Source organism: Formica exsecta, unplaced genomic scaffold (genome assembly GCF_003651465.1).
Source record: "Formica exsecta isolate Colony F162 unplaced genomic scaffold, ASM365146v1 scaffold66, whole genome shotgun sequence".
Classification (NCBI taxonomy): Eukaryota; Metazoa; Arthropoda; class Insecta; order Hymenoptera; family Formicidae; genus Formica; species Formica exsecta.
Window position 1 is genome coordinate 617,379 of NW_021853422.1, and position 9,937 is coordinate 627,315.

Genomic DNA, 9,937 nt, shown 5'->3' on the forward strand with positions numbered 1-9,937 from the left:
CCTGGTGTAATATCATGATTGGCATTCATACTTAGCTGCCAGGCCCTGAAGGAAAATCTTCCCCCTCTACTTCTAGAACAATTCCCTCCGAATTGTTCCATTTCACTTCTTTCAGATTATATATATATATATATATATAATTATATGTTTTCTTTTAAAAGAAAATCTTTTTTACAATCAATGAAAACTATTCTTTGATGCAGTTAAAACATTCTTTCTGTTTCGCTGTTTCTTTTCGTGAAAAGTTTTTCTTTTATACATATATCTAACTCTTGTATGTAACAGAAGCTTAAAAAAATGTCCGTTTTTTTTTTTATGAAATAACATTGTTTCGAAAATATTAAAATCACATATAAGAATGGAGAAATTGTTCACAAACGTTAATTACAATAATACTTATGTACATATACCAATATTTTCTGATACAGATAAAGAGAACATTGGTGGATAGAATCTTTTTAAACTTTTAATACAAACAATATGATCTGATTAAATTATATTGTATTATTAGAGGACGAAAGAAGTGCCCGATCAAAACAAAGTTAAGAAAGGTCTCCGTCGAAGAGACAAGGACGTTCTCACGTGTGAGATGTGCCACGCGCGCGTGAAGAGGCTTCAGATGGGTAAACATTTGCTTTCCCATTACCATTGCCGTGTGGCGGGAGTGAATCCTTGCAGTCCAAATGCACGTCGCTTCCTGTTGGATAACATAGCGAATGTGGTACGACAATGTCCTTTCCAATGCGCTCCTTGTCGTTTTTACTGTAACACCGAGGAAACGTTCCTACTTCATTGGCGTTCTGATCTTCATATCAAGACCTTAGAAAGAGTGAGTGATCGATCGTTAATTATAGCAAGCGTGAAAATTTTTCAAATTTGTGCATTTATTTATTTATTTATTTTTTTTTTTTGGCGGAATATCTATAAATTCATGCATGTAGTTTTTGAATTATTATTTAATGTAAACACTAAAAATAGAGAACAAATAAAAAAATTAATTTGTCTCGATTGACTCGTGCGTTTGGATAATCAAATGCTTTTCATAATTTTTTTTTTCTTTTTTCTTTTTTCTTTCTTCTCAGAGTGGCGGTAGGTGCAGGTGCACTCCATGCGATTTTTGGTGCGAAGACAACGAGACGATGGAATCTCACCTTCTGAGTATAAGTCATCGTGACGTGGTATCGATGATGAACGGCTCGGTGCCGATAGTAATTAGTCGTCAACGAGCATTATTCTGCGGTAGTTGCAATCGGCAATTTCGATACAATTTCCAGCTACGATCGCACGCTAAAGAGACTGGTCACGACGCAAGTTATACCGCATCAGATGAATATCAGCAACGTATCAAATGCGATTTGTGTCCCCAAATTGTCCGGTCTTTGGTTGCGCTTCAACGTCATCAATTAATCTGTCACGTCGCCAAGGATAAAGAAAAGGACGAAGTCGCAGAGGCCGCGCAACCGGCGCCGTATTTCTGCTCGTTCTGCTCGATGAATTTCATCACCGCCCAAGAAGCAGTAGTGCATCGGAGAAGTTCTAGTCACAAAGAGGCTGTAAAAACACGCAAGATTCAGGAAGGATTATTGGAAACCGTGACGCGAGAGTGTCCTCACTGCGGCGAAAAGCAGTCAAGTCTTACAGCGCACAAAAGTCATCTTCTCCAAAATCATCCGGAACTTTGTCACAGGTAATTTAACAAATTATTATATACCATATATATATATATATATATATATAGTTTTCCCATACAGTTGTCCCATACAGAATAAAGCAACAATCATAGTTTCTAATTTTTCACAATATTTTTAGATACTCCGAATTATTAAAAAAGTTCATAATTACGGCATTAAATATAATGTCTACATACTTATATATCCTATAATTTTTTTTTTTTTAACAGATGTCCTCGATGCGGCATGCAGTTTGCCCTGTCGCAAGATGTCACTAGACATACACGAGAAGATAATTGTACCAAAGATAATAAATCAAATATGGCTAAAAGAATAGATATGAAAAAAGAATGGAAATGCAATGATTGCATCTTCTCAACGGATTCTCAAAGTGAATTCATTTTTCATGAAGCCCTCCATGCTGGTGCAGTTTCAACTGACAAAGAAATATCTAGTTCGAGCAAGTTATTACCGAAATATCGATGCCCGATTTGTAAGAAGCCCTTTGCGAAAGTTACGCTACGGAATCACATCAGACAGCATACTGGAGAGAAGCCCTTTCCCTGCGTCAAGTGTTCAATCTCATTCTCGAGAAGAGCGGATCTCGTCGCGCATCAAAGGATATGCGCTTCCTCGTCACCCGGATCCCTGGACAAAACTGGCCGTCGACGAAACTTCATCTGTTCAGAGTGCAAAGAAGGTTTTTATACAAAGTAAGTAATCTAATCTAATTGTTATTATTAAAATTGTTATGTTTCTCGTTCCATAAGTAACGTATTTGTTACCTCTTTCGTTTATTAACATTATTTAACATATAATTGCATTATGTTAATCATAAATATATTCACGCGATTCGAAAACGATACAAACATGCAAAAATTACAATTTATGCAAAATAATATTTTATATAGGATTGGATCTTTGATTGTTTAGATTGATTTTTGAACTATCGATCGAAATAGATTTATTGTTTGAAATATTATTTTCTTTGCTTTTGTTCGATTTGTTTTTATTCGACATACGACACGCTATTCTTTCGTGCAGCGTGACCGCTTTGTAATAAATAAAGGATATCGTATTCTGGAAGATGGGAGGGAAGGGAGAAGATGCAAAAACGCCTTCGGCAATAAAAGCATTCGCCGCGAGCTGGAACCGCGAAATGTTCGCGCGGTCGTAGTAAAAGTGTCCTCGCTGCATAACTATAAAATAAAGGAGCGTGGCCCAATGGAGGAGACTAGGTAGAGCGGATCGAAAACGCGCGAGAGAAAAGAAGCGAGGCGAACGTAAGACGTCGCGAACTGGAAAGAGAGAAAAAGAGAAATGGGGAGAAGAGACGCACATGCCCTAGCCCAATAACGGGCGTTGTATTAACATCTCATAACAATATATATATATCCATCGGTTATTTTACTATTTAATACAAGGTTCGATTATATAGCTCGCGAGAGTAGACATATGATGATGCCAATACATATGGATAATTAAAATACTCGTACATAAATCGGTAAATCGGCAGTTTTTTATATTTTATTATGCTATATATATTTTTGGAAAAAAATATATATAAAAAACAAAAAATACATTAGCTTCTAATATAGTTTCGATACGAAAACTCTATTTTAAAGAAAATAGTTTCGCTTATCTTTAAATTATTTATCGATTATCTTCGATGAATACAATTAATATCATATTCGACAACAAAATTTATTGGTATCAATTGTTTATCTGGAATGGAGAACATCTGCAGTTCCTATCACACACAAGATTGTAGGAATGTTCTGTTTAATATCCATTTGATACGCCTGATAAAACATTTTATTATATGAATGTAATATCAATCTATTATGAGTCTACGACACGAATCGAGATATATTTTGCTAATTCATAATATATAAAAAAAAAAAAATCATAACGTCATTTTATCAATAGCACATGTTTTCTGCCAAATTACGAAAAATGCACGTGCATGCACAGTTGCCAGCGTATTTCGGTATTTAACAAGCTTGCATTACGACAGATATATACCACATGTTCCTTTAATACTAACGTATGCAGATGAGCGCCTCTATGGCTGCTGCAATGGTGTTTGTGTATAAGTCACACGACGCACGTCGACATAAGTATTAAACCATTGCTCGTAGAGCGGTTGCTATAAAGCAAATGTTAACACCTCGGTCTTCTCTCCTCCTGTCTTTCCTCCGCCTTCGCTGCCTCCTCGGAGTTCTCACCATACACATTACCTTCTGTTACAACACTCAGCCACCGTCCTATTCTCCTATCCGAACGACTTCGAAGCCGAACGACCGGGCGAAAGTCTCAACATGCAACTCGAGTCATGAGGGTTTCGCTTGCCACGATTCCGACCATTTCGAGGGATTACGTTTGATAGTTTGGTCATTCTTTAGTTTTACATGCTTCAACGCTGATATCTTTTTCTCTTTTCCGATGTTAATTCATCCTCTGACAAAGCTTTCCGCTCGTTTCATATTCATTAAGAAAATTGGCAAATCCTCAAACTGTATTGTTACGTTACATTATTTCGAAAACTGCTCTGAAATTGTAATCGACGCCGTTCTAGTTATTATTATGTAATAAATAGTCTTATACTACTACACGAAAAAATTACTTTAGAAAATATATATAAATAATCTTATCACAGACAATTTTATTTTCTATATACACAGGCAGCTTACATACATCTGCATGTATTTCATCGTGGAAATCGCGATTATACATGGTCCAACGCCTTAAGAAAATCAACACTAGTTTTATAAAGTTTCAACGAGTCTTGATATTATTTAAGCGACTAATTTTACGATCCCGCTCAGCTTATCCTCGAAAATCACTCTCCATCCTCATCTCGACAAGACTCTCGGTATCACTTTCGTGCAAACTCGGACCATCTCTATGCAGACATCCTATAATCTTCCTTAGGACTTAGCTTACTATAGCTTGGAACGCGAGATCGACGTACCTGGAACTCGACATCCTGTTCCGAGCGAAAGGAGTTAGAAGTTCCAGCAAGCTACCTTGATTAGAACTCTCACCACCTCCACTTGTCGTTTCCACTTCGCCTTGTAATAGAAAAGGGAAGAGCAGCAAAGGGGGAGTATATGCGTCATCTTTTACAAGGGCCAGTTGGCAAGCTCGTTCGTTAACTCCAAGATGAGGCGTGTTCGTGAAAGAGTAACGTGCTGCGGGAAGTTATGGGAAAACCATGAGAAACGCAATGATGACGAGAAAAAAACCTTGTATAGGAACTAACTAGGAGGTTTTGCCCCTTGATCTTTTACTACTGGCTTTAATTCTTGTCTTCATGCACAAATTCGATAATTTTAATAACATTTCTTTTTTATTTCCTTTTTATTTTAATTCTTTCATAATAATTGGAGTAGCTTTTCTCTTTCTTTTTTTCTATTCTAAAGATATTTTCGAAATTTAGATATTCGAACATATGCAGCAAGATTTTATTACGCGCGGAAGATTTTTTGTGCAGAACATACGCATAAAGACGAAAGTATGCAAATCGTATTAGCTAGATCAATCCTGCTGGAGATAAAAAAAATTGTAATGAATCGAGAGTGAAGACTTGGAGAAGAAAAAAGTAAAAAAAAAAAAAAAAAAGAGAAACCAATTACGAAAAAACGAACTTGAATAGCAATAAATCGTGCATTAAACGATTCTCAGAATATATATACTTCTTACGATATATGCGTATATATTTGAGATAAAATATCATAGCAAGCTAATGCAAGATCAATTTTTTCTTAAAGCAGAAAATACAATAAAAAGAAATAATAAGAAAATATTCAAAAGAAATATACTTGCAAGACAATCTCATATTATCTGAAAATTTTTACTAGAACAATAATTGATTAGAAATTGTAATGAACGTTAATAACCTAACATAGGAAAATATTTTATTGCTAAAAAGAGGAATATGGAAAAAAATTATGATAAATACAGATACATATAGAAACAAATAATACAAGTACAAATGTGCAGTATCTCTGAAACGTTGCGTTTAGAAAGATTTACTTCGTCATCCCATACTTCTTTCTCTCCCTCCCTCTCTCTCTCTCTCTCTCTCTCTCTCTCTCTTGCAGAATTACTTTAATCAAACTTATCACATATCAAAATAGAATTAAATAAAATGGTAATTCTGTTAGAAGAAGATATGATTAGAGCCGTCGACAAAGTGTTTTTTCGGCAATTTGTACAAGTTGCCTAGCAGAGAAAATTAATGATGCCGCATTTCTCTCTTTCTCTCAGTTCACTTACACAAGATAATAAAATAATACAAAACTCTTTTTATGCATATATTCAGCAATAATGTATTTTGATGATCGAATCTTCAGCTCTCTTACACAACATGTCAAACTTGAAATAATTTTTAAACTTTAAATTCTTCCACATAATAATTTTTTCTTTTCCGGAAGTTTTATATTTCAGCGCTATGATCTTTTTAACATAAGCATTTTAATTGTCACGCTATTAACACAGATCTTTAAGTTCTGATTTGACAGTTCCGAATATAATTGAATTAACTCACAATGAAATATTCAATGTCTTACGATCGATCGTTCGGTATTTCTGCTTTGGCGATAACACGGTATTCCCTTTCTCCTCGGCGAGGTTCGTTACCTGTAAAACAAGACGCGTAGTCGCGTATGCAAGGTCGACGCAGCGCGGGAATAAAAGATGTCGGGGTGAACGTGACGATGGCGGCGACCATGCGGGGCAGAAAAGGAGCACGACGCGACGCCGGGCCGCGCCGCGCTCCGGATGGCGAACGAGGGGAATTCAGAAAGAAAGAAAGGGGGAAAGAAGGAAGGTAATTACGCGGTGAGACGGGCAGCTCCCGCGCACTCGATCGCCTAACCGATTCTCAGAATACGTGGCCGGCTCGCGATGTATGCGCATATTCAAGATAGTATGTTACATACGCGAGCTACTGACCATACGTTTCGCTCCTTCGTCCACCCCCGCGCGTCCTCCTTCCCCTGTTCGCTCACGGCCCTATCCAACCTCCGGCAACCCTCTCTTCCACGGACTCACGACGTATACGCGAGAGATCCCCAGAGGTATTTATATATATGGACCGCGGCCTGGCGCGCGCGTATCTTTTATCTTCTGTAGCAGTAATGGCGCGTCCACCTCTTCCGTATCTGGTCAGGTAAACAACGCATAGATAGGCATGGAGAGATCGGCGTAATCTCCTCGCCATCCGTTGATATCCTGTCGGACGACAGGATTCCGTGGAAAAATATGATGGCAAGGAACAATGCTTTCCTTCGATTAGAAAATTTAAATTACGAACTCAAATCTATAATATTTATATAAGATGTTTTACGCTTTTTTTCACCTACTAATTCTTTTAATTAATAGGACACAATCTTTTCTTAATCAAAATTTGATATAATGTTTTACATTTGTTCAGCATTCGATATGAATTTTGTGTTTGAATTTACTTTATTTAACTTTTATATTTGTAATTATGTCGTATGGATTTATTTTCTCTGCTTTAATTGATTTGGCTATATTGTGAAGTGACGTCCACATCTGTGATATAGATTCATGCTAGTTTTTGATTTTTTTTTCTCGCCGAACATCATTAACGCGTGGTGTCGTTTTTATGAATTATCCCATAGGCATTCCGACATACCCATAGACCCGTGCAACACCGTTTCGACGAGGAAAGATTTATTTGAGGATTCGCGCGTGCAAAAAGAAAGAAAAACCAATCCAAGATTTTTGCTCTCTTTCCGTGCCAAAACAATGAGATAATGTTGCGTCACATTCGTCACATTTAGATGCATCGGCGAAACGTTTCTCTCTCGCACATTGCGGATTACATACTCGCAGTATCCAGATTTTAGACGTGATCAAAATTATATCGATTTGAACTATAATCTGAGTTTTACAAAACAAAATAAAATAAAATTTGTGTGTGTATTATATAAATGTTTTTATGACAAGCTATTATTATCGAAATTTAGTTTTCAACATTGTCTTTCTTTCTCTCTCTCTTTCATATTCAAGTTCTTATATAAAATATAAATTTTATGAATTATCTATAGAAAGATAGATGGCTGGCAGTGAACGTATATATACATAATCGCATATTATATGTATTATACGTAAATCTAAACGATAAATATTGAAAATTATATCCTAATTTTTCAGCCATTGTTTAGACGTTTTTCAGACTTTTATATATCGTATGTCGCACACATGCATGCCGCTCACGCGGTGGCAACGGCGACGGCGACGGCGGCCGTGGTGGTTGCGATGCGATGGTGGTGCAGTAGGGGTAGTGATGCGTCGTCGTACCGTACGTATGGTGTAGCACGCGGTAAGCACGCGGCCCCGTATATGCAGACAGTTTAGTGGTGGCCGCCCCGCGAGTACAGTTGTCGCGTGAAATATTGCGATTCATAAAATAAAACAGGCCTGCGGTCGAGGACGCGTACATATAGCCGCCGGCCGCTAACTATCCTAACCCTCACCCTTCTTCCCCTCACCCCCTCTTCCCTTCCCCTTCCCCGCGTGCGTCCCGCCACCTCTCATTCCCTTTTCATTCTCTCTACCTTTCTCCGCAGCGTTCTCTTTCTTCTAACATGGTCCTTCTCCTCTGGTCCGGCTGGTGCGATACCCCACATCTCCCGTCGCCCTTTCTCTTTTTCCCTTTCTTTTTCTCTACTCGCCTCCCTTCTTTCCCAGCCCTCTCACTGCATCGCTGTACCCAAGCTCTTTATCTTTCTTTCCGTCGCTGGATTATCCATTGGGCACAATGGCTACGGAGGCTCCTGGGAATTGTAAAAAGAGTGCGCAATCGAAAATATTTCGGGATAGTGGGATAAAATAGCAGGCGACACACGTAAATTCAGGCTGTCTCTTTCTACCGCTCAGCGTTCTAGCGATGTTAATTGAGGAGCTTACATCGTGTGATGTAGATAATAATGAGTGGCATATGCCGCATTTATCGTTACGATAAATGTTGATATTACTTCATCATCTATTATTTTATTATTAGCCTAATATTATTTCCGTGCATTGTGTCAATTCTTTTTTTTTTTTTGAAAATATTTTTTTGATATGTATACATAATTTTCTCTTTGTAAATTTTTATTAAAAAATTACAACTTAGATATTTTATTATTATATTACGCTTAATTAAATTAGATTTACAAATGTTGAGGAACAATACACGCACAGTTTCGAAAACGATAATTCGAGCCTTTTTACACGCGCGCGTGCACTCTATATTATTTTAACCCTCCATGTGTTTCCTACTCTTTTTTTTTCATCTTTTCCTCTTCAGCCTCCTCTTCTCGTACATTTACCCACGGTTGGCTGAAACGCCGCCAAGCCACAAGCGCCGGCTTTTCTCGCGCGTCCAAATTTTTCGGCTACCACTGCGACATTTCGTCGTGGAATCCGCACTTGTGGAGTGCACGCGGGAATGGTTACAAAACGCGGCTTACTATTAGAAAGTCTCTCATAAGAATGCCACATTGTAAGGACCGACATACAATATATTACATAAATAAAATGCAAGAAAAAAAATAAAATCTAGTATACAGGGTGAGTTTTTTAACTTAAAACTGTAAAATATCTCGGAAAGTAAGCTTTATCGAAAAAAATGTTTCAAACAAAAGTTGTAGGGTTCGGAGGGGGCCACATGATAAAAATATGGATTTGACCTTGAGTGACCTTTTCAAGGTGAAATCAATGTGATCGACGTTTTCTTAAATGAAACCCCCCTTTTTTATTACATATTCTTGTAGCTTATCTCGAGAGCTTTTCAAAACACTATAATAAAGTATTTTTTCATTAAGTACTTTTTGAGTTATTTTATATCTTAATCTGATATATTTTGATATGAAAGATAAAATATCTCGTAAAATATTTAGTTTTCGATAATCTTACCGTAATACTTTTATGTACAGAATAATGAGACAAATCAATTAGTATAAAAAAAGACAAATAATTGTTTAAAAAGATACATTGTAAATAATTACACACTTTTTCTTAAAAATATCTCGTAAAATATTTAGTTTATTTAGTTTTTACCGTAATACTTTTATGTACAGAGTAATGAGACAAATCAATTAGTATAAAAAAAAATAATTGTTTTTAAGAAAAAGTATAAAAAGTATGTGTAATTATTTACAATGTGCTTTTTTAAACAATTATTTGTTTTTTTCTTTACACTAATTGATTTGTCTCATTATTCTGTACATAAAAATATTACGGTAAGATTA

General features: G+C 36.6%; 1 protein-coding gene across 1 annotated transcript in view; it reads left to right on the forward strand.

The window, feature by feature from the left end:
• LOC115242935 (zinc finger protein 845) overlaps positions 1-9,937 on the forward strand; it is a 45,206-nt gene that overhangs the window by 16,603 nt on the left and 18,666 nt on the right. Inside the window, exons 4-6 of the mRNA XM_029819560.1 lie at positions 512-829; positions 1,083-1,687; positions 1,901-2,383. Coding sequence (XP_029675420.1) covers positions 512-829; positions 1,083-1,687; positions 1,901-2,383 — 1,406 coding nt within the window. The remainder of the gene's footprint in view (positions 1-511; positions 830-1,082; positions 1,688-1,900; positions 2,384-9,937) is intronic.